The sequence below is a fragment of the Nicotiana sylvestris genome, chromosome 10, assembly GCF_000393655.2.
Source record: "Nicotiana sylvestris chromosome 10, ASM39365v2, whole genome shotgun sequence".
Lineage (NCBI taxonomy): Eukaryota > Viridiplantae > Streptophyta > Magnoliopsida > Solanales > Solanaceae > Nicotiana > Nicotiana sylvestris.
In genome coordinates, this window is record NC_091066.1 from 3,214,850 (window position 1) to 3,240,971 (window position 26,122).

Below are 26,122 nucleotides of genomic sequence, written 5' to 3' on the forward strand. Positions count from 1 at the left end.
TGGGTTCAGGACGGCATGAGGGTTCTATGGTGTTAGGGGCAAGGTCACCGGCGTCCATGCCGCCGGTTTTCATGGTGAAGAGTACAGGGGCGGCTCTAGGGTTTGGGGGTTCTGGTGAAGACGACGAGGCTGGGGTTCGGATAGGGGGGGGCAGGGTAAGATTATGGGCTTATATAGTTAGTGGGTAGGCGGATCTCAACCGTTAGATCAATCAAGATCTACGGTCTGGATCTGATGGCTTAAGTGGAACAGTGTCGTTTCGAGGGTAAAGGGTTTGGGTTGGTCCGGGTGGAAACGGGTCGGGTTCTGTTCGTGGGTATGAGAAATGTGATCTTGGCCGTTGATCAATCCGAGATCAACGGCCCAGATCAACCTGTATCAATACGACGTCGTTTGGACTCTCTGGGCATCAGCTGGACTGGACCGGGCAGGCTTGGTTTGGGTATTGTTTGTTTGGGCCAATTTTAATAAATTGGCCCAATCCGGAAGAAGAAGGGACCTTTTCTTATTTTTATTTCTTTTCCTTATTTATTTTAAAAACAAAACTAAGCAAAAATCAAATTAAAATTAAACACACACTCAATACAATTATTTGCACACACACTAAAATATTTCAAAACAGGTAAAATCGAACAAATCAAAATCACGGACGAAGATGCCTATTTATGATTTTCTATTTAACGACCGGATTACGGTTCGAATTATGCATGCCACACACATTTTGTATTTTGTTTTAAATAAATAAATAAATAAGAAAGAAAAAAAATAAAAATGGGCAAAAGTCACAAATAAATCAACAAAGTGCCGCACAGAAATCCGAAAATTGTACAGCAGGGCCAATTATTATTATTTTTATTTCTTTTGGAGCGATTGTCGTGCGAAACAAAAATCACGTGCTCACAGTACACAAAAGTTATGGACATAAAATTGCTCGGCTATCGGAGATAGAGCGGGTCTAGGATTTAAACTTTGTGGGTCCAACCTTTAAGGTTCTTAATATAAAATGTAATATATTTTTAATTATGTGTTCAAATATATTATTTGTGTGCAATATTAGTAGATTTCTTAGAATAAACTCTATCCTGAAAACTTCAAATTCATTAGACCTTGCATAGAACTCTTTGATATTTAGCACATGCTTAGTACCGCCACTGTTTTTCAACTATTATATTGTATTTTTTTGTAAAAGAAAAAAGAAATTTTGGAATGTAACATAAATTATCACGATATTATCAGATGCGACATTCCTAGCTAATATTGTTATCAAGTTGATATCTTCTTATCAATTTTAATATACTTTCAAATGCATCTAATCAAAACAAATAAAACTAACAAGAATGGAACTCTCACTATTTTTGTGCTTTAATTTTTACTTATAAATTTTAATATAACTTAAAAAAAAATTATTTAATTAAAATAATTAGAACTAACAAGATTTGAAACTCGCACTACCTATATGCTTTGGTTTTAACTTATAAGTTGAATAAATGTTTTTGAGTAATATATTGTGTTAAAAGTTTATTATTTTTACATATAAATTTAATAATATGTGCAGGGATTAAACGATCTCATAGGTGGATCACGGGAAATCACTGAGACTGTCCCTACCACTACCCTTTATCAAGCTGGTTTACAAGAGTTCTGGCTTTCCCAACCGGACAAAACTTCTAGGGAATCTAAGTTCGACCGCGGCTTCCCCCTTTTTTTGGGGGGGATCAAGTTCCTTGCCAACTGCCACCTATCGACCCCGACCTCTTTTCATTTGTTTTGGATATTACCAAACCTAGCCTAGCCTTCGTAAATCACTACCCTATTCTCGAACCCTCTGCCGAGCTCTACCCTGCCCGCATTTCCTTGTGTTTTGAAGAGGAAAAAAAAATCTCTCTACCTGCTGCCAACAGTCTTTCTTCGGAATTATCTGAACGGGTCGATCCTCCCATCCCGTTTGTTTTAGCAACTTATCCTAAGGTCTCCTCGCCAAGAGCTCCCCGGCGACGACAGAGGAAGCAACCCGTCTGCTGTGGCGGGGCGGCTTTTTTCTTTCACAATAAGACCTGGACGATTATCCCTACCTTCGGTAGCTTATATATATATATATATATATATATACACACACAAAAAAAAAACATACACTTTTTTGGTTATTATTTTTAGAGGCTACACAATGTTATTTTTCCTATAAAATTTTATTTGGCTAATGGACTTTGCAAGCCTAAAACTTAAAAGTGCCAGCAAAGATACAAAGATGAAAAAGAAAAATTGTTAACCTACCAATTTTTTTTATTTTTAAAAAAGGAATAAAAATCACAAGTGAAATGAAAATCATTGGACTGATAAATGATATGATGTACTAGTACATGAACTTTCAATAAAAGAACTTGTGATCAATTGATCAAACAATTCTCTGGAAACATTCAAAGTACAACTTAAATGACAAAACAATTGCAATAATAAAAGGATTAAGGAAAACAACAAATAAAGAATTACAAATATTGATATCATGCCTTAAACTCAATAAATAGATCCCTTAAGACTATGTTATGTTGGAGAATGGCCTTTTAAAAACATGGTGAACATGAAAGATGAAGCTTTAATAATATGGAGGAGGTGGTGATGGAGAAGGAGTTGAAGATGATTGATAATAGTATGGAGGTGGTGGTGATGGTGAAGGAGGAGGGAGCGAATTATAGTAATATGGTGGTGGAGGAGATGGTGAAGATTTCTTATAGTAGCCATTCTTTGGCAAAGAGGGCACATTGTATTCCGGTTTAGGCAATGAGGGTACCTTGTAGTAGTTATCCTTTGGAACAGATGGTACCTTGTAGTTATCGTTTGAAACTGATGGCTTTTTGTAGTCATTCTTTGGTACAGATGACACCTGGTATTCTGGTTTAGGCACTGAGGGTACCGTATAGTAGTTATCCTTTGGAACGGATGACACTTTGTAGTTATTCTTTGGAACTGATGGATTTTTATAGTAGTTATTCTTTGGTACAGATGGCACCTGGTATTCCAATTTAGGCACTGAGGGTGCCTTATAGTAACTATCCTTTGGAACAGAAGGCACTTTGTAGTTATTCTTTGAAACTAATGGCTTTTTGTAGTAGTCATTCTTTGGTACAGATGGCACCTCGTATTCTTGTTTAGGCGCTGAGGGTGCCTTGTAATAGTTATCTTTTGGAACTGATGGTTTCTTGTAGTAGTCGTTCTTTGGTAAAGATGACACCTTGTATTCCTGTTTAGGCACTGAAGGTACCTTGTAGTAGTTATCTTTTGGAAGAGATGACACCTTCTTGTAGTTATATTCTGGAACAGATAGTTTCTTGTAGTAGTCATTCTTTGGCAAAGATGGCGCCTGGTATTCCTGTTTAGGCACTGAAGGTACCTTGTAGTAGTTATCTTTGGGAACAGATGACATCTTCTTGTAGTTATCTTTTGGAACTGATGGCTTCGTATAGTAGTTATCCTCTGGCAAAGATGACGCCTTGTATTCCTGTTTAGGCATTGAAGGTACCTTATAATTGTTCTTGAACACTTGTGGCACTTCGTAATTGTTACTTTTAGTCACAGGACTTGGTACGTTGTTGTATGTTGGAATTGGTGATTTATAAGAATCAGGTGAATATGCTATAGTGCAAGTTGCAATCAAGAAAAATGCTAAAGCACAAGCAAATTGATGCCATTGCTTCTTCATTTGGCTCCCCATTGAGAAGATTTTGGTTCTAAGGCTTATTGGATTGTTTTTTTCTTTTTTTGTGTATTTGAGAATGGTGTAATTAGGAGTTTATATAGCCTAAATTAAGAAGGTGAGTTCATAATTTAGATGCTTATAATAATCCAATCTCATCTGAGATTTTTCCCTTTTTTTGTTAGTGTTGTTCCACTAAGGTCTTGAGATAATGGACAGCATGAATAAATCACATCTTTGCTTGACTCACTTATATTTAAAAAATAATATCCAGAATTTATTGACCTTCAAAAAAATGTTTCCATGTCTACATACATTTCTAAACTAGTGGCAATAAAGGAAAATAGAAAAAACTGCTTTATTTTTCGATATTTTCTGAGCTTATACATTTCACTTTATTTTAATTAAGCTGGCCTTTTATAATATCATATGCCTTTTTAGCGCTAATTTTGATAAAATTGAGAAATTTCAACTGATTCTTTAATTCTTTTAACAAATTGGAAGGAAAAGGGATAACAATTTTTATTCCAAATATGTAGCAACTTAACACTACTAACTTACTCGTGTCTAATTAATAGTTCTGACGTGAATATTTCATTTTGGTTCATCAAAATTATTACAAAAGTTGGTAACAATTTATATATGTATCGATCTATACTAGAAATTTACACAAACTCGTATTCTTTTTTTTTTTTTTTTGGTTTCCCATCCGGTGTCCGGTACTCACATTGGAGCCCGACTAAATCCGGATTCGCGCCGGAAAGTTCCACATTGGGAGGTAAAACGCTCCCTAACAAAAGTGACTCCATACCCAGAGGCTCGAACCCGAGACCTCTGGTTAAGGATGAAGGAGTACTTACCACTCCATCATATATATGTCATTAATGCTGCAGATAACTTAAGCACGACTTATAATTCAAACATCATGCAGGCCATAATTTTCATAGCGACGAAATGGTGGTGTGAATATATGATCCCTTCATTCTTAACTAAGGTCTCGGGTTCAAGCTTTGAGATCAATGAAGAATTTTTGATATGTAGCATTTTCCCCCTTTTGTGAGATCTATGAAGTGTGAATCTAGATTAGTCGGGCAAGTAAATATCGAATATCACTTGTCAGATGGTTACTTTGATAGAAAAGCATATAATGTTACGAAGAGTTTTGTTTAAAAAGAATTATTTTAGGGATAGAATAGTAAATATTTTGGTCAAACCTAAAGTGCTTATAAGCTGAAATTTGATAAGTTGGGGGAGACCAACTTATGGCTTTTTGCTTATTTTTGGCCTTATAAACACTTTGTTAGAATATACTATAAGCCATGCGTATTGTTATAGTATTCTTTATGAACAATTATTTATTTACTTGTTTAAATTCAATAAAGTTTCATTTTAAATAGATCATGTGTTGGTTTGTGCGTCCATTGCTTACATAGTAGATGATTTAGTGTATAGAGTTTAGCTTATACACGGAAGATTAAATCATCGGTTCTTGTAAGACATAAAAGTTAATGTTCACAATCTAATGATGGAATTGGACAAATCATCGGAATGATTGTAGCACAAGATTAAATATAATTTATCTTGATTATGGGAATGGTTTAATTCCAACTTCTTGTGCTAGTACATTTTGTATGTATTGAACGGATCAAGTAGAGATGAGTATTTTATACTGACTTTATAAAATAATTTCTCTAGTCCATTTAATGTACTTATACTCTTAATCCTGATATAATTATTATTAGCTGTGTATGTCACTTGTTGTTTTGATTTATTAAAAGGCGAGATTCTTTCGCGAGTCAATAAGCCTGGTAAATTGGATAACAATGATATACATTGGCGAAGTAATAATTAGTTGATGGAATCCATGTCTCAATTTTGAGATTGATGATACTCCTTTATGAAAGCTTATAAGTTTTCATGTGTAAACCCGGCCGGTGGATTTTGTATCCGACACATGAAATAAGTTAAGTGTAAGTCTAAAGGAAGTAATCAATAAATTAAATAGTCAGTAATTTAATTTGATTGATTAGTATCTGAATCTTAACATGGGGAGTTAAATAAGGTTTTATGGAAGAATTTCGAAATTGAACTAAGGAGTGCAATTACGAATTTTTAGTGGAATAATTCGTAATTTATTATGATGGAAATTAGTTTCAGAATTTCGAAATTAATATCATAATAGGAAGCCTTGTTAATTAAATTCTGTGGTCCCTACTGTGCCTAAATAATAGAAAATAGTGGAAACTGTTACTTAGTGGGAAAGAAAACGTGGAAACCGTCCCTTAGTGGGAGAAGGAAACCTAACAGGTTTTGAAAACGGTTTTGACCTAAAAAACGCAGCTATATATATGGATATAAGGGCTGGACGTTTTTTTGATGATTCTGACTGCGGTTTCTACTAGAATTTTGCCCACCCAAAATTCTCTTTTTTCGGTTATTGTTTGGGTAACACAGTAGAAGACTGTGGAAAGCTGCTAGTGTGTTTTCAACTGAGGAACTGGAGAACGACCTAGATTTGTTGTGTTTACGCTTCAAGAGGTAATCCTAAAATCTCCATGCGTACTAGTTGTTTAGATTACATGTGAATAAGATTCTGTTATTGCTTCCGCTGTGGTATATATTCCATCACACTTAACTTATAAGCACTTTTAATTTTACAAAACGCGTAGATTATCTTTTCTTCCCATTAAAGTGACACAATTTTGATTTGTCACATAAAAATCACAAGATTCTGACCATAGTAACAAAAAAAACTAATCACATCGGTAATCCAACCCTTCCGGTTCACTAAAATAATTTTACTGATTTAAATCCCACCGACATTTTAACCAATTTTTTTTTCAATCTAAAAAAGAATTGTTCAAGTAATTAAATGAGTTTCATTTACTCATATAGGTAGCAGTTTCATCAACACCACTAATTTATATTACTGCATCTATCATGTCACTATTTCTGCTGTTATTTTATGTTTCCATGAATTTTTATATTCCAAGCGCAAAATGCTTTAATTTCTGATTAAATTTGGTCATATTTGGCCAATGCTACTCTTATTACTTCGGCTCATTTGATTGAAATGTTTATCAAAAGGCCGACTTCATACTTTTAGAATCAACTGCTCTTACAGTGAGAATGAATTAATAATGCATGAATATTGTTTAATAATTAATATATTTACCAAGGTTAGTTCAAAATGCAATTGAATAATGGATGTGGTTCGTGTTGAAGTTGTCAAACTCCCGCATCGGTTGGGGAGAAAAATTGTTGGGATTTTTCCCTTATAAAAGGAGGCCTAATGTTTAGGATCTAAACATATCTCTCATTTGCCTTCTTATCTTCTTAAGGCATTTGTATTTTCTCTCTTTAGTATTATTTCACTTGTATTTTTGGAGTGGAATAAAATATTGGTTGTGTCCGAGGAAGTAGGCAAAATTGGCCGAACCTCGTAAATTCTGGTGTTCCTTTTATTGTTGCTTTATTGTCTTATTTATTATTTGGTGGCTGCCATAATTTTTGGTATAGTAATTGTGACTCATTCACACTATATACATTTGGCTTTCGCAACAGATCCGTCACTTTGTCCTTCTCTATTTAAAATTTATCCACCTTTCATATGTTATGACATTACTACTAAATCAAACCCTGCATGCGGATGAATTAATAATGCATAATTGTAATACAGAGATTAAAAAGGTATTATTTCTCCTTGGATGCTTGTTTGATTTATTAAAATTACTATATAATTTACAACTAAAATGTGTTTACTTTTTTAAAGAATATAAAAGTTTGCTACTACAAGAGTTTGTTTTGTTTTAATCAATGTATTACTAAATACTAATACTTGCATTTTATCTCACATTCTTTTTCACATAAAATAATGCATGAATCACCACATAACTTATGCATATATTATTTATGATGATACAAAAAGTAATAACCAAACATTATTCTAATAATGCTGGATATTATATTATGTGAAAATTAAATCTCCTTAGCAGACCAACAGTCATTTGGTTAAGGGTATGTGCAGTGGCGGAGACAAGATCTCCACGAAGGGGGTTCAAAAAAATAATTATATCTAGTAGGAATTGAACTCATGATCTTATGTAGATTTTGAACCCCCTTGACCACTAAACTACACTTTTGGATTGGATTAAGGGGGTTCAAAACTTAATATATAGAGGTAAAAAATAAATTTTGCCTTATATATACATATTTTTTCGGCGAAGAGGGTTCGGGTGAACCCCTTGCGCCCCCTAAATCCGCCCCCGGGTATGTGCGTGATAAAATAATCTTGCATCCTATCCCGGCATTCTTATCTCTTATTCCTTAGCCTGCCGATGGAGATATTTTGATAAATCATACTCCTCTAACAGTATTATAATTACATGAATTAAATTTAAATGGATAAGTGGTGATTCATATAGCTGACGCTTGACCCTAACTTATTTGACACTAAAGCGTAGTTTTCAAAAATTAAGTGGTTATTGAGTATCTAAAAATTTAAGTTCATTCCTTTTATTTATAAAACTAGTATATTTGTCCGCACTTCGCGCGATTATTAAGAAAAATTAAATATGAAAAAAATTATACTTCTAATTTTATGATTATTTTAATATCCAACCAGCTTTGTTTCATGCACACCCATAAATATCGGAAGAACATGATAGAGATGTTTTATTACGATAAAGAAACCTTAGAAAACTTAAATATGAAAAAAAAAATAAAGAAACATCTACTGCAACTGCTCAATAATCATCTGGCATGTTATTAAACTGAAGCTTTACTATTTTTTATAGGCCTAATTGTATATTTATAAAATTCAATTTACCTTTCAAAATGCTTTATGATTATAAATTTGCAACAGTTTTCTCTATTATGTTACTCTATAAAAAGAAACAAAGAAGAAATAGAGGAAAGCACAAAAGAAGAACGTGAAAGGAGAAGAAACAATTAAAAAAAGCTGAGAATCAAAAATATGAAGACTTGAAAAGTAAAAAATTATGTACAATTGTATATCTGGATGCTTAATCTCCTTATAACCATGATCAAACAAAAAGAAGATGAGTAAGAAAAAAAAGGGGTTAGAGAAATGAAAACCAGAAAAAATTTACTGAATTAGTGAAGATTCTTACCGGCACAAATCATCATATAATCAGTGGCGAAGCTAGAAAATTTTTCAAGGGTGTTCAAACTTGAACAAGAAAAAAAAAATTCTCAACAAGTAGGTGCACCGAAAAATTTAAATCAAACAACGTGATATCGAGCTAAATTATAAAAATACAGGTAATAGTACAAACAATTGGATAAATCCAAACTAATATAAAGAAGTGTCGAAAAGAGATTCTACTTATTACAATTGTACTCGACGAGGCTTCATCTCTTGAAATGTTTTTATAATAGACTCACTAGAAACAGTACTAAATACTTCTCTTTCTACATAAGGCACTATGCAACCGCCTAAAAAGTCATCATCCATTCGATTCCGCAAGTCATTTTTGATAAACTTCATTGCTGAGAAAGCTCTTTCAACGGTTACAGTGGCAACAGGCAGAAGCACGCAAGTTTTACTTAGAGGAATACAAGAGGATAAACTGAATGCTTTTTTGTCTTAACTAATCTTTCTGAAAGATCAGAAAGCCCATTTAGATCGGAGAAACTTTCATCAAAATCATGAACATCAATAATATAACTCGCAAGCTAATTCTCAAGAGCACTCATCCTAAATTCATCAAAGTCATCAGGATACAATTCCTAAACCCTTTACTCGAAAAAATATTACCACCACCTTGATGAATACTTTCGCCCTTAAATAAATTACAAGATAAACAATATGCAGCATCGGTACTTACACTATACTCCAACCAATTAAATTCATCAACCATACAGGATTAAAATGACGCTTAAATCCAAAAAAGTCAGATTGAGAGAAGTCATGATAACGGGGTTGGTAAGGATCACCTTGAATGTATGCCCTCCTTATTTCATCGCGATGGTTTGGATGATACTCCAATATTGGAGTTCTTTCAGCTGGATCGGACTGTGGAGAAATTGTATCAATTTCTTGTCTTAGAGAAGAATGCGAGGGAAAATATGATTGATCGGTATTTTCTTCTATGATAGATTGATTTTGAGAAGCCGAAGTTATTTTTGGTACTTTGTTGTAAAATTTCAACAAGTTCATTGCAACTTCAATTCCCTGAATGTATAAAGTAGTTAAATCATATTACTCCTCAACAATTAAATAAACAAAAGGAACATCAACAGTTTGTGTTTGAACTTACAACAAGCAACATACATAAATGCTAACTAATTACTCACAATGTACTGTCCCAAAAATATTTATCATATAAAAAATCAGAGAAATTCAACACAACTGAAACTTTGAAGCAAAAAAGGAAAAGAAAGACAATAGATTCGAAGTTCGAACCAGTTCAATGGCGGAATGGAGTATTCGGACAGTCGGAGTAACACCGACGAAGACGGAGAGCAGCAAGAACTTTCAAACGCAAAAGTTCGTTGGTAGAGAAATCGAAGAAGATGGAGACCAAAATTGACCTAGGTTTTTTCCTTTTTGTTTGTGTGAGCGGTGAGGAATGAGGAATTAGGGATGGATCGATTTTGACTTTTAGGGATTAGATTTGCTTATTCCTAATTTTTGTTTTATACAGATTTGTTTATTCCTGATTTTTATATAATAAAGCAAGTCAAACAAAGAAAACGATGTCGCTTAGTCTGCTTATCTAGTTGTCTTTTAAAAGAATTGTCCTGCAACAAAAATTGTGGAGCGAGGAGTTAGAACTTGTGCCTCTAAGGCGTTTTGACCACCCTTTGCCACTGGGCTATGCCTCTTTATTGTTACAAAGGTGTTCAATATGTATTATATATATAAACTAGTTACGATTAGCCCGGGCAATGCCCGGGCCCAACAACCATAGTCAAGTGTAAAATTTTCTTTTTTCCCTCTATGTATATATGAATTATACATATTATATATTTATTCACTAAATATATAGTTGGATGGGTGGCTATATAATTAATTCTTTGTAATGGCTTAAATGCTCATTACATTCAAGCAAAGTTTAAAAGAATTTGCTTCTTTTTTTTTAGACAAAAGCTAAATTTTCTTAAAATTTTAATTGACTCAAACTTCAAATAATAATTATTCGTATTCTCAAATGTTCCCTATATAAAATTCCCATTAATTGATCATTCTCTATACACAATTTTAGAATGAAAGCTCGCAATAATATAATCAAACATTATCATAAACTCATAAGTGTTGTTAATATTTAGTTTTCTTTTTTTCTTTTCTTATTCAAATACTTTTGTCTTGCTATATGACTTAAATATAGATTATAGAGTAACATAATTTTGGCCTAATATATACTTTGCCCTTTCAACTTGTATGCAAATTCCTTTGAGACATTGCAGTTTTACATGCAATATTCTCACCAAACGCTTTTGAGTATGTTTTTTCCTTCAATTTATCGTGGCTATTGGCTTTAATAGCTTCTACCAACTTTTTGACTTTGGAAGCAACAGAGAGGAGAGACCATTTTCATGAGAGAGGGACGAACAAGTGACAGATTGGGAAAAAAATAGGTAGGCCTTCTCAGTGGTCATTTAGGGGCCTCGTTAGCGACCCATCATTCTTCCCTAAGTTGTCAGAGTCCGATCGAAGCGAGCAAGAGATAGAGGAATCCTACTGTTGCAATTTTGTTAGTATTAATTATTATTTTTTCACTTGATTGATTATTTATTATTATCCATGAATGACAAATTCACGAGATCCCATTTTTATATCCGTCAATAACAAATTCAAGAGACCACTAATCCGACTATATTAAAACACAATAGCATTGTCTTCTTCTAAACAATCTCATCTAATACATGAACTGATATTGGCTTCGTATTTAGCCAACTTAAAACAAAAGATGTACTCCCTCCGTTCCAGTTTATGTGAACCTATTTCCTTTTTGGTCTGTTTCAAAAAGGATAATCCCTTTCTAACTTTGAAAATAATTTAGCTTAAACTTACAATTCTACCCTTAATGAGAAGTTTTTATAACCACACAAATACTCTGGACCCCTTTTTGACTTGTTTAAGACCAGAAATTCCAAAAGTCTTCATTTTTTCTTAAACGATTTTAGTTACAATTGTGAAATGTAAGTTTGCTTTAATTGTATTTCGAAGCTTTTAAAAATTTATAAAACAAAAACTACTCTTTTTTGAGTTGCAGTGAAACTACCTTGCCAATTAAATTAATTTGAATTTGAAAAATGACTTTGAGCTAATAAATTTTAAGCATATCACTTAAGCTTGAATAATAATTTTTTATGAAACATTGTATAGCTTATATAGCAACAACAACAACAAAAAACTTATTATAATTTCATAAGTGGTGTCTGGGAGAGATAGCTTATATAAGCCTTAAGTCAAAAAAACTTTGACGGTCTAATATGATTCCTACATGCCAAAAATGATTAAAAAACGTAATATAGAACCTAACACCTATTAAATATTAAATTGATCTTCAAGAAAGTCAAGCTCTACGATTAAATTATAAAATTTCATATGCCAACTCTTTGAGTTAATCGAATGTAACTCTTTTGCCGAGTAAGCTTTCAACTTTTTATCCTTGTGTTTGTTCCCGTTTGACTGTAGATTTTGAATTCATTTTCAAAAAAAAAAATTGAAAATATTGTTTGTTTATGAAATATGATTATGTTTTGAAAAAAAAAATTCAAAAAATTTCAAGTTCCCAAAAACTGGTTTAGAGTAATTTTTGGGTGAAATGTTTTTCCACTCACAAAACTTCAACTTTTCTTAAAAAAAAAATGCATGTCAAAACACAAATTCAACTTTCAATTGATAATGTCCAAGTGATAAAGTAGCATGTACACCACTTTCTAGCAGCCTAACATAAAAAATGTACTCAAATTAAGCAGGCATGTTGATGACAGAGGCTACTTTATATTATTCCAATTGTATAATATAAGCATATTGAGGAATCGGGTATTTTTAGAAAGAAGTAGGAATATGAAAATCACTTGTATTTCGGCACTCCAGTCAGACTCCAACAACTCATTAATGGTCATCCTGTTGAGAAACTAGAAACATCTCTTCTTCAATGAGAATGCTATTGACATTAAAGCTTCCGATAGGTTGTACCCGAACAGATATGGATGCAAACTTTTGAATCAACAGTGATATGTAATCTGTTTCAAGATTTACATATATTTTGCTTGCAGATGTCGTTGCGAAAGTAACCTCACCTATTAACAGGGAATGCAATAGAAATCAAACTTAAATATATCTTCAACACATAAGTAGTAAAATACATAGCACTCACGCCAACACAATAACCAACTCAAAGTTTTGGTTATAACAGGGAAAAACGAAATGGATCCTGCTCTAAATCTATATTTGTTTTTGGATGAAATACTCTTTACTTAAACATTAAGAAACTCAAGCCAGCAGAATTATCAAATCAGAGTATTTAATTTGGCTATAGCAGGGAAAAACTAAATGCTTCTTGGTCTAAATCTGTATGTGATTTTGGATGAAATAGACTCTTGACTTCACGTAAGGTTATTTAGTTATGTAAGTCATAGATGAATAATTTCCATTCATGTTTTGTTTATTCAGCTGAGACACAATAAGAAAATCAAGGCAAAGTACAATAGTTTTATGAGAGAATTATGTTAAGTCTTAGCAAAAAATATCGGATTAAAGGAGATGGTTAACAATATATAAGCTATTTAATTAGACATAGCTTTTAATAGTGCTCTAACACTATTGAAGTTCTTTCATGTGTTTGTATGTTGTATTCATTCTGTATAGTTGAGCGGTGGTCATTCTTTGGTACTGGAGCATAAAATATAATATTTTCAAATTCAATTAGATTAGTCAAATAAACCAGGACAATAATTGATAAGCATAATCGGTTAACATTATCTGAAAAGGATTACATACAATCTTTGTGAGAGAATGTTGAGTAGATGGAGAAGTATTGAGAATTTGAAAGAGAGAATGTTGAGTAGATTTGCTATGAAATATTATTTCATTCTTATAACTTATGAAATATTATTTCGGGGTGAATAAAGTGAGAATTGACTATATGCTACCGAACTTGATCAATAAATTTATGTGAAGAAATTGGGGATTGCTAGAAGAATAGGTGAAAATATATAAACAAGATCAATAAAAGGAACTTGTATTAAACTGAAACAATTCTCTGGAAACATTCAAAATACAATTTAAATGACAAAAAACTTGCCAACTGAATAAGGAAAAGAAAGAAACAACAAATTAAGAATTAAAATTTTTGATATCATGCCTTCAACTCAAGACCCTTAAGATTATGTTGTCTTGGAAAATGGCCTTCTCGATACATTTTGAACATGAAAAATGGGAATTTAATAATATGGAGGAGGTGGTGATGGAGAAGGAGTTGAAGATGATTGGTAAGAGTAAGGAGGTGGTGGTGATGGTGAAGGAGGAGGGGGCGAATTATAATAGTATGGCGGTGGAGGAGAAGTTGAAGGTTTCTTGTAGTAGTTAGTCTTTGGTAAAGATGGCACTTTATATTCTTGTTTAGGCATTGAGGGTACTTTGTAATAGTCATTTCTTGGAACAGATGGTTTCTTGTAGTAGTCATTCTTTGGTACAGATGACACCTGGTATTCCGGTTTAGGCAATGCGGATACCTTATAGTAGTTATCCTTTGGAACAGATGGCACATTGTAGTTATTCTTTGGAACTGATGGCTTTTTATAGTAGTCATTCTTTGGTGCAAATGGCATCTTGTATTCCTGCTCAGGCGTTGAGGGTGCCTTGTAATAGTTATCTTTTGGAACCGATGATTTCTTGTAGTAGTCATTCTTTGGCAAAGATGGCACCTTGTATTCCTGTTTAGGTACTGAAGGTACCTTGTAGTAATTATATTTTGGAAAAGACGGCACCTTCTTGTAGTTATATTCTGGAACAGATGGCTTCTTATAGTAGTCATTCTTTGGCAAAGATAGTGCTTTGTATCCCGGCTTAGGCACTGTGGGTGCCTTGTAATAATTATCTTTTGGAACAGATGGCATATTTTTGTAGTTACCTTTTGGAACTGATGGCTTCGTGTAGTAGTTATACTTTGATAAAGATGGTGCCTTGTATTCTTGTTTAAGCACTGAGGGTACCTTGTAATCGTTCTTGGACACTTGTGGCGCTTCGTAATTGTCTTTTGACATTGGTACTTGGCTTGGTACTTGATTATATGATGGAACTTGTGATTTATAAGAATCGGCTGAATATGCCATAGTGCAAGTGACAATCAAGAAAAATGCCAAAGCACAAACAAAGTGATGCCATTGCTTCTTCATTTGGCTCCCCATTGAGAAGATTTGGGTTCTAAGGCTGATTGGATTGTTGTTTTTCTTTTTTGTGTATTTGAGAATGGTGTAACTAGGAGTTTATATAGCCTAAACTAAGAAGGTGAGTTGATAATTTAGAAGCTTATAATAATCCAATCATATGAGATTTCTTCATTTTTTTTGTTAATGTTGTTCCACTAAGGTCTTGAGATAATGGAGAGCCATGAATAAATAACAACTTTGCTTGACTCACTTATATTTTTTAAATAATAAAGATCTAAAATTTATTGACTCTCAAGAAAATGTTTCCATGTCTACATACATTTCTAAACTAGTGGCAGTAAAGGAAAATAGAGAAACTGTTTTTTTTTTTTCCTATATTTCTGAGCTTAAATATAAAATACTTTGTACGTCGGACTGCTCTTTTCGATCTATACTAGAAAGTAACACAAATGCATATCCAATATGTATATATCGGCCTAACAAATGTCCATTATTTGATAATGTAAGAATCAAAGTTGGAAGGTTGGGAGTCCATCATATATGTCCTTGATGCTACAGATAACCTAACAACAACTTATAATTCACATCATGCAGGCCACGATTTTCCTCGCGAAGAAATAAGAATATATGATGCATCACCAAAAGATATGGTGGAATGAATATGATTCATTTAGTTTTTATTAAAGATTTCGGATTTAAGCTTTGGTAGCGGAGAATTCATGATAGAAAATAATTTACCTTTTGTGGGCTCTATGTGATATAAATCTAAATTAGTCGGGCAAATAAGTATCGGATATGGTTAAACCAAAAATAAATAAATTATAGTGTATCATTTTGAATTTTAATTCAGTTTTGATACAAATTAACAAGAAAAATTGGAACTATGCATGCAAAGTGCTGGCCCTTTCGATGCACTAAAATAATTTTTACTGATTTAAACTCCCACATCAACACATCCGACATTTTAACCAATTTTTTTTTCAATCTAATGAATACCCGGTAAGAATTAAAGTATATTCAAGTAATCGAGTATTTCAAAAATTAAGTGGTTATTGAGTATCTAAAAAATTAAATTCATTCTTTTTAATAAAATTTTTGCTATTCGACAGAGCTTTTCCACCGACGTTGGCCCTAATTGTAGTGGAAAGAGTGATATTTTGAGGAAAACTGAAATATAATTTCATTCGTATGAAATATTATTTCATTCTAATAACTTATGAAATATTATTTCGGGGTAAATATATAAAGTGAAAATTGACTATATGCTACCAGTGGCGGATTTACATTGGCATTTGTGGGTGTTTAAGCACCCATTACCTTTAATCATACGTAGTAAATTTACATCGGCAATTATAAAAATATGTAGATAAAATATTGAGTGAGCACCCATAATTAAATCCTTTTTTTCCCTTCTTTTGGAATTTTTATCGATTAACACCCATAACTTTAAAATTCTGAATTCACCACTGTATGCTACCGAACTTGATCAATAAATTTATGTGAAGAAATTGGGGATTGGTGGAAGAATAGGTGAAAATACATAAACTAGATCAATAAAAGGAACTTGTATTCAACTGAAACAATTCTCTAGAAATTAACATTCAAAATACAATTTAAATGACAAAACAATTTCCACTCGAATAATGACAAGAAAGAAACAACAAATTAAGAACTAAATTTTTTTGATATCATGCCTTCAACTCAAGACCCTTGAGATTATGTTGTGTTGGAAAAATGGCCTTCTCCAAACATGCTGAACATGAAAGATGGAAATTTAATAAGATGGAGGAGGTGGTGATGGAGAAGGAGGTAGTGGTGATGGTGAAGGAGGAGAGGGTGAATTATAGTAGTATGGCGGTGAAGGAGAAGCTGAAGGTTTCTTGTAGTAGTCATTCTTTGGAAAAGTTGGCACTTTGTATTCTTGTTTAGGCATTGAGGGTACCTTGTAATAGTTAGTTTTTGGAACTGATGGCTTTTTATAATAGTCATTCTTTGGGACTGATGGTTTTTTGTAGTAGTCATTCTTTGGTACATATGGCATCTGATATTCCGATTTAGGCACTGAAGGTACCTTATAGTAGTTACCCTTTGGAACAGATGACACCTTGTAGTTATTCTTTGGAACTGATGGCTTATTGTAGTAATCATTCTTTGGTACAGATGGCACTTTGTATTCCTGTTTAGGTGTTGAGGGTGCCTTGTAATAGTTATCTTTTGGAACTGACGGTTTCTTGTAGTAGTCATTCTTTGGCAAAGATGGTGCCTTGTATTCCGGCTTTGACACTGTGGGTGCCTTGTAGTAATTATCTTTTGGAACAGATGGCACCTTCTTGTAGTTATATTCTGGAACATATGGTTTCGTGAAGTAGTCATTCTTTGGCAAAGATGACACCTTATATTCTGGCTTAGGCACTGTGGGTGCCTTGTAAAAGTTATCTTTTGGAACATATGACACCTTCTTGTAGTTATCTTTTGGAACTGATGGCTTCGCGTAGTAGTTATCCTTCGACAAAGATGGTGCCTTGTATTCCTGTTTAGGCACTGAGGGTACCTTGTAATCGTTCTTGGACACTTGTGGCATTTCGTAATTGTCTTTTGAAACTGGTGCTGGGCTTGGTACTTTATTATATGTTGGAACTGGTGATTTATAAGTATCAGTTGTATATGCCATTGTGCAAGATGCAATCAAGAAAAATGCTAAAGCACAAACAAATTGATGCCATTGCTTCTTCATTTGGCTCTCCATTGAAAAGATTTGGGTTCTAAGGCTATTTGGATTGTTGTTTTTGTTTTTTGTGTATTTGAGAATGGTGTGACTAGGAATTTATATAGCCTAAACTAAGAAAGTGACTTGATGTTTTAGTTAATGTTGTTCCACTAAGTTCTTGAGATAATGGAGAGCCATGAATAAATCACAACTTTGCTTGACTCACTTATATTTAAAAAATAAGATCCAGAATTTATTGACTTTCAAAAAAATGTTTGCATGTCTACATACATTTCTAAACTAGTGACAATAAAGGAAAATAGAGAAACTGATTTGTTTTTCTATATTTTCTGAGATTATACATTTCACTTCATTTTAATTAAGCCTTTTTAATACCTTACGGCTTATGCCTTCTTAGCACTTTTATTAAATTGAAAAGTTTATAAAAGCTCAGAAAAGCTATAAAACTGGAATAACAATTCTTTATTACATTTTAGTTACAATTTTTCAAATGATTGTTTAATTCTTTTAACAAATTGGATAATAAAAAAGTGTTTCAAAAAGCAACTTAACACTATTAACTTACTCGGGCTCATTCTGACGTGAATATTTTATGTGGATTCTTCAAAATTTATTACACTAAAAGTTAGTAACAATATATATATATATATATATATATATGTATGTAACACTCTTCAGGGTTGCTCAGTTAGTTCGGAGGGTGCATACGGATGGCCTGGGATCGAATACCCCCTCAATGCCTTCTGGGTAGAGCCTGTCTGTGCGATTTACATCCCCTGTGTGGTTTGCTACATAGGGAGGTTTACCCGGTGCGCACAAAGTGCTCACCCGAAGGGCAGAGGCTGTGGCAGAGATTATAGCGGTTGCGCGTTTCCCCTCTTACCAATTTTTTATTTTATTTTTTTATATATGTATCCATCTGTACTAAAAATTTACACAAATGCGTATATATCCGGTAGGTGTGTATCGGCCTAACAAATGTCCATTATCGGGGGCGGATGTAGCTTTTCGATTGAACCCATAACTTCCGACATTTAATATGAATTTATATGTAAAAACTTATTAAAATCTCAACAAGTATTAAATTTGAACCCATAATTTAATAGTACAATGAGTTTAATATGAATTTTTTAAATAATTGAACCCATTAAATTTAATCCTGGACCGACATCTTCCATTATTCATGTACGCATCAAAGTTGGGAGGTTGGGTCCATCATATAAGTCCTTGATGTTGCAGATAACCTAACAACGTCTGATAATTCACGTCATGCATGCCATGATTTTCATCGCGAAGAAATAAGAATATATGATACACTACCAAAAGATGTGGTGGAATGAATATGATATCCCTTCATACTTTAGTAGTGGAGAGTTCCTGATAGAAATGTTTTCTCCTTTTGTAGATTCTAATTTCTATACAGTACGAATCTAGATTAGCCGGGCAAATACAACGGATATCTAATAGTTAAACTAAAAATAAATAAATTATAGTGAATCATTCTGGGTTTAATTCGGCTTTGATACAAATTAACAAGAAAAATTGGAACCTTGTTTACCTCGAAAAATGGGGGTAACAATTAAATGTAATTTAAGGTTTTAAAGATATGTGACTTATTCTAATACTAGTGGATATACAAGAAATATTAAGTTTAAATAAGAAGAATTGATGAACCAAACTAGTGTTGCAAGAACAATGAGGACCTCGAGCTCGACTTTCTTGGGGGTCACTAGGTCAGCTAAGAACAATGAAGTATGAATAATAAAGTAAAAGCAATAAAGCTGAAGAACACTTGTTGAGCACGTTAAACAAGAAAAGCAAAGTAGAATATTCTAATGTAGTGAATAATTTGTGATGATAAATGATTGTGGTTCCCTTTATATAGGAGGAGAAAATCCCAACATAATACATTATTGAGGTAAAGAATTCTATTGGTACATGTGTATAGCAACGTAACCTAGTATGGACCTGTACCATTTCGTACAAATCTTATCCTTTAATTTATGCCCTGATCCACATGTCCTTGAGAAATTCCCTCTCTTTCTTGATTGCTCTCGAGAATATACTACCCTCGATGTAGGTCGTGCCAAGCCTTCAATCTTCTTCCTCGAGGTGTGTGTCTTTCAGCCGGGTCCGACCTCTACTTCGAGTCGCCCGAACTCGAACTCATAGCCCAATCCAAGACTTCGAAATGGAGCTCCCTGATTTTGACCGTATACAGATTAGTCCCTGCATTCCTTAGAATCAAAATGATACGAAACAATTTGAACCTCGATTTTCTCGAGCCTCTCGCGATGACGTCATGCTCGTAATGTAGGCGTTTGAAGTGATCGAAACGTCCTGTCGGTCCATTTCCCCAAAAGCATTGAATGTACCGCCAGTCCATTTCCCCAAAAGCATTGAATTTGCCGCTGGTTCCGTCGTCGGGTTTCTATAAATAAGGGGTTAATTGGCTGAACAAAAATTACACTCATTCCTTCTTCATCAACTTTTAGCCTTTTTCCTTCTCTATATCCTCCTCTAATCACCTATTTTTATGGTTCAAACCTGTGACCACAAGGTCACATGGCAGCAACTTTACCAGTTATGCCATGACTCCCCTTTCCATAGCTTTACCCCACTAAGTGGGATTATACTGAGTTGTTGTCGTTGTTGGCTCGAAACAACGAGAGAAGGGCACCGAATTCTTCCTATATCAGAAGATATGCGAACTTTAAACTGCTGCTCATCTCTCTTAACTTCAACCTGGTGTGGCGCTTCATTCCTTTTGCTTTCCATGGAATGAGGTGGCACTATCATCTACTAACTTTTGCATCCCACACCGGTACAATGTCTCAAGAAGTGGCTTCAAATAGTTGTGCTGATAAGACCTATACTCGCCAAGTTTTTTACCAGGCCACAATTTTCTCTAAAGATCGAGATGGAGTCCCAGATAAGGAGGTTCTAGAAGATGTCACCCTTGAGGATATGCCCTCAAAAGTAGATTTGATTCTTGCCTTTTTGTTTTTGCTTCTTTATTTCTGTGTAAGGGCCCCTTATGGGCTTTGTAAATATCTTTTGTTAGTATAAAGAATTTCTCTATTTCATCTTCGATTCATGTTGAATTCCATTCTGCTTTCGTTTGTGAAAAATCCGAGTGTATAACTCTAACGATTAGTACAAATACTGGACCCGGAACGTAATAAAGCCTGAGGTTTTAAATCGACCAATATAATACCTCTTAAGGTTCTTTGTTAATCCTTGAGCTAAGCTTAAATTGATTTGATGCAAGTTCAGGATACCGGGACTCATGAGTCCGAGTTGAGTGAGAGCAATGTCTCGAATTTGAAATAAAATTAGCTCTTTAGGCTTCGTATGCGGTCCCCGAGTGAGAATTTTCTCGAACTCGGGTAGCCCTTGGGCTTAGTAGTTGAGTGAGTACTTGCTCGAACTCAAAAATAAAGTTAGCCTTTAGACTTTATAGATAGTCCCCGAGTGGGAATTTTCTCGAACTCGGGCAGCCCTTGGGCATAGTAATCTAGTGAGTACTTGCTGGAACTTGAAATAAGGTTAGCCTTAGGCTTCATAGATAGTCCCCGAGTGAGAATTTTCTCGAACTCGGGCAGCCCTTGGGCTTAGTAATCAAGCAAGTACTTGCTCGAACTCGAATAAAGTTAGCCCTTAGGCTTCATAAATAGTCCTCAAGTGAGAATTTTCTCAAACTCAGGCAGCCCTTGGGCTTAATAGTCGAGTGAGTAGTTGTCGAACTCAAAATAAAGTTATCCCTAAGGCTTCACAGATAGTCCCCGAGTGAGAATTTTCTCGAACTCGGGCCGCCCTTATGATATTTGACGAATTAATCCTTGATGCCTTGGTCCTGACGCAAATATCGCAATGCCAGCAGTTGAAGCGACTGAAAAGTTGCTCTTTGTGCGATTCTCAAAGTCATTAATTGGAGGCGGTTGACGGTCGGCCTTTTGGATTCCTCAGCACGCTTAAGTGACCTTTATAAATAAACAGATTCCACAACCTTACAAACTTTATTCCCATATTGTTTTCAAACTCTCATTATCCTTTTTTCAATCTCCTTGATCTCTCCCTTCTCTTCACTATCAACACTCTTCACTTTCTTGGATCTTCAGTATTACGATGGATAAAACCTCCAAACTGGTTTCCCAAAAGGAAAACGCTTCATCATGTTCTCGATCGGTCAAGGTAAACTAGTTGTGCCCCCTCATATCGAGGAATGTATTCCCTCGCCATGTGAAATAACATCCAATTTTAAAATTGAGAAGCCTGTTTCGACACCAGACCGATGCGAGCCCGTGTCTTGATATGTTTGTTTGGTGATCAAGGCCGAGCTCAAGCAAGTAAAGGAACATTGTAAATGGGACAATAAAGAAATTGTGATTCCTTCCTCCAAGGAAGACATCACCACGTATAAAGCGAGGTACCTAAGTGTATACACCTACCCATTTACGTTGGGCCCTGCAATTCTGGCTCAAGGTCCTATAGATCCAGTTATTCTTGACTTTTGTCAATAATACCGAGTGATGCTTGGCCAGATCTACCCCTCATTCTGGTGAATCATTTACTTAATCAGGTTCTTTTCGAGCCAAATCGAGGGGATGTTCTTTACCCTCGATCATCTGATTAGACTGTACAGTCCCTGGCTTTATCGTGGGGGTTTGATAAAATTTCAACGCCGATCCCTAAAATCTCTATTTGCTAGTATCGATGAGGACAAAGACTGTGGGTGGATGAGCTGGTTTGTCCGAGTCAGGACCTTCGATATGATTCCTGCCGATTGGATGCCATTCCCCGAGGAGTGGAATATGAAATGTGAGTATGCAGTAGGTTTATACTTTTCTTTTCCCTGTCTTTATATTTTTCATCAGTCTAACCCCTTTACGATGGTACAACTACTGCTTGGTTTCCTGGTGGGGTCCCGGACCTCGAGGGCTGGGTTTGAAAGCTGGCCTATGCCTCCTCTTACTTAGAGTGTTGTTGGCGAGATCTAGCCAAAGGTCGATGGGAGGCCAAAAACCATGGTGAGCTTGCTTTTTTGTATTTTTGTGCTTCTGCTACGGAAAACTGACCTCGATTTCATGCAGGTCTTGGAGACGCCGTTGAGTTGCGGCTGGCCCCGACTGATGAAGTGGAGGTTCCGAAGCAATCTAAAGAAAGAAAAAGAAGAAGAGAGTCATTTGAAAATCCCCTGAAGCCAAAGAAAAGCGTGACTCGAAGGCCTAAGGCCGATACAACGTCCTTATCTCCAGAAATGGCCCAATGTCTTCGGGAGCAAGAGGAAGAAGAAGAAGATGACTGCATGCTGGTAACCCGTGAAAAAAGAAAAAATGTCGATGCTCTAACTCCTATCGAGCCGGTGGCAGTTGATGTGGCTCAATCCAGAGCCGAAGAAATTTCCAAGGGGAGTTCAAATAAAGTCCCCGAACCATCATCCAAAAATAAAGCTCCTCGCCTAGGAGATCATTTGGAGGGTGAGGCCGAACGACCCGACCCCGAGCCTCTTTAGGTAAGAGAAAATGCACCGAGTTGATCACTTGGTATGATCAATGTGGATGATTCACCTCCTGGTCCCGAGTTCTCCGAGGGACAAATTTGAGATGCCCACAATATAAGGTCTTCTGAAGTGGATGCAAGCCACGAAGGGAATGATATATTTTGAGAATGTCTCGCAGGGCTAGACGATGGTCCTGATCCCGATGCCTCTTTTATTTTTGATGAGGCTTGTAATCTCTTCAAACAAGTAAGTTTTCTGTTTTTTATGCCTGCGCCTTTGTTTTAGCTATTCTAAACCCATCTTCCCTCCTTTTTCGTGAAGGATGTGGTGATCCATAAGAGGGCATTTTCCAAGTCCCAAGCTGATCTTGCTCGATGCGAGGCTGAGCTAAAGAAGACTTTGGAGGAGAGGGACGTCGTCAAAGCCCTTTATGCTAAGAAAGAGATAAAGATCCACGATCTTCGAGTTGAGTTGACGCAGGCATGCCAAGGTCAAGCTGAGTATGTGGAGAAGGTAACATAAATCTCAAAGGTCTTTTACGTACCTGTTTGTTTTAGCGACTAACATTTTTAATTTCACAGTTTCAGCAAAAGGCCGACTTGAAGGCGAAGCTTCGGAAGGAGCTTAAGATGAAAGAAAACGAGACCCTAGGGTTGAGGCAAGGTATGCACAATCTTGCCTCTGAGAAGGAAACTCTAAGAGAGCAGTTAGCTTCGCTCGAACACCAACTTCAAGGTGTGAAGGAGGATAGCCAAGATCGGGGCCTCGAGATCGAGGAGCTTAAAGCCAAATCTGCTGCTGAGCTGGCCAAGGCTAAATCTGATGTTGCTGCAATTATGGCTTCGTATCGAGCCGATGTCGAAGCAGCTAGTGCCAGAGCAAGGGAGATATCTTATATGGTGGAGGTTAAGTTATCAAGTGCCCTTGAACATGCTAGGCGACAATCCTGGAGGATGACCCTCGAGGAGATACATGCTTGCGGCTTCGACCTTTCGGCCAATATTGAAGTAGAGAAGATTTTGGAAGAAGAGGATGTTGTTCTACTTTCCGATGAAGATGATTCAGCTGGTGTCTCTGAGAGTGAAGGAGATGGGGATGAAGTCCTCGAGGGTGAGGATCTTGAAGATGCGACTCTTGAAGATGCGACTCCTGGAGATGCAGCTGCTAAGGATGTGACCCCGAAGTTGTTTTAGGTCACTTTATTTTGTTTCCTTGTAAGCCTTCCTTGTGTAAATATTTATTATAATCACCTTTTGGAAATACGAGGGGAATTTTTATCTTGCCTTTGGTTTGTGCTGGATTGAACATTGTCTTTATTCATGGAAGATTTCGTTTGAATGATTCTGAGGATTCATTTAGGGTTCGGGGGTGTTACCAAACCTTTAGATGATTATCGATAGATATAATAATTGTTGAGCTAAGTTTAAATCGAGCCGATGTAAACTCGGGATATTGTGAACCTTGAGTTCGGATCGAAGTGAGAGCGGAGTCTCGAACTATAAGTTTTTGGCTCTTAAGACTTTCGAAGTTTGTCCTTTGGCTCTTACATATTGGCCCTTAGGCTCTTTTGAGGTTGGCCCTTAGGCTCTTATATATCGGCCCCTAGGCCCTTTTAAGCTAGCCCTTAGTCTCTTTATATTGAGCCGTTTCGACCTCTAAAATGGATATGTAATTTTTCCCTCATTTCGGCTAAAAGACTTAGTGAAATTTTAGTTATGCCTTAGCATGTGTTTTTGTACCCGCTGGGTTTTTCGAAGGCTCAACGTATCGGTACCTTATTAGTCTTTTTGTTTGCGTAAGCATGACCGAATACCTCTAAAGGTTTTTTCGAAGGCCAGTGTTATTGAAGCCTTTGGATCATCCGAGGGTTAATTTATCGGAGCCCTTAGGTTTTTCGGGGGATAAATTTATCGAAGCCCTTCATATTCTGCTTTTGCCGAGGGTAGCCTGATTTAACCTGTTTTTTAATAGTTGAAGGCCTTTAATTTATAGCGGAAGTTGGATATCTACGAGCCATATTATTTTGGCCATAGCCTTTTCTTACGACCGTAGTCTTTTATATGGCCGTAGCCTTTAGTCCCCGAGTGTGATGGCCTTGGCCTTAATATCGAGGGGATGCTTCTTCAAGGTCTTATGAGCTTGAATGTGACTCTTTGAGGTCTTGTGAGATCGAATGTGCCTCTTTGAGGTCTTATAAGTGTTGACAGTCGATAATAGTCCCTGAGTGTTCAGATGCATTCGGGGTTTTGTCCCTTCAGCCTTAAATGTGAAAATAGTGGACTTCTTTGAGGTACAAAGTATTTTGATATAAAAAATGCTTCTTCAAATAATTGATAAATGCGTACATGTTTTGCCGTTAGGGGCTCGACTATTCTATATGGACACAATTCTTTTCACCGTTTGGCCCATTACAACATTCCCTATCGAGGCACTCCTTGGCATGAATTGCTTTCTTTGAGGATATAACCTCCGAGGGTGATGGCTCCCAGTATTAGAGGTTGATCGAAAAGAAGCCTTGAATACTTTGTTGGATGATTCTTAGGTAGCATATAGGTGTTGCCTCGTCAAAAATCTTGCCGGTAAAACCCATTTGGAAAAAATCCGAGCCAAGAAAAAAAGAGTGCAATGCATGCTTTAAAGCCTACGGCCTTCATGTAAGAGGGCGTGTTTTCGAGATCGCAAGCCTTTTAAAGCTCCTATCGTGCCAAGCTTGTAAGATCATGGTATCTTCGAGAGCCTTGACCTGGTCGGGGATGATTCTTAATGCCTCGATTTAACACCATGAGGCCGAGAAATTCAATCATGCCAACTTCGAAGACATGTTTCTCTAGGTTGA

The 26,122-nt window shown here is 35.6% G+C and overlaps 4 protein-coding genes across 4 annotated transcripts; 1 reads left to right on the forward strand and 3 right to left on the reverse strand.

Annotated features, from left to right (window-relative positions):
* Positions 1 to 2,590: 2,590 nt before the first annotated feature.
* LOC104233267 (protein PELPK1-like) lies at positions 2,591 to 3,706 on the reverse strand. The gene is made up of 2 exons (XM_070160499.1): positions 3,545 to 3,706; positions 2,591 to 3,514 (listed from the first exon to the last, which is right to left on the reverse strand). The coding sequence occupies exons 1-2, from the start codon at positions 3,704 to 3,706 to the stop codon at positions 2,591 to 2,593; spliced, it is 1,086 nt and encodes a 361-aa protein (XP_070016600.1).
* A 10,328-nt stretch (positions 3,707 to 14,034) lies between these two features.
* Positions 14,035 to 15,066, reverse strand: LOC104233270 (extensin-2-like). Its single transcript, XM_009786641.2, has one exon. The coding sequence runs from the start codon at positions 15,059 to 15,061 to the stop codon at positions 14,108 to 14,110; it is 954 nt and encodes a 317-aa protein (XP_009784943.2). The 5' UTR covers positions 15,062 to 15,066; the 3' UTR covers positions 14,035 to 14,107.
* Positions 15,067 to 16,650: 1,584 nt separating this feature from the next.
* On the reverse strand, positions 16,651 to 17,832 carry LOC104233269 (protein PELPK1-like). Its single transcript, XM_009786640.2, has one exon. The coding sequence runs from the start codon at positions 17,799 to 17,801 to the stop codon at positions 16,830 to 16,832; it is 972 nt and encodes a 323-aa protein (XP_009784942.1). The 5' UTR covers positions 17,802 to 17,832; the 3' UTR covers positions 16,651 to 16,829.
* Positions 17,833 to 20,612: 2,780 nt separating this feature from the next.
* LOC138880403 (nucleoporin nup211-like) lies at positions 20,613 to 24,479 on the forward strand. The gene is made up of 4 exons (XM_070160500.1): positions 20,613 to 20,829; positions 22,877 to 23,097; positions 23,608 to 23,799; positions 23,868 to 24,479. Exons 1-4 carry the CDS (start codon positions 20,613 to 20,615, stop codon positions 24,477 to 24,479), a joined length of 1,242 nt encoding a protein of 413 aa, XP_070016601.1.
* Positions 24,480 to 26,122: the final 1,643 nt, after the last annotated feature.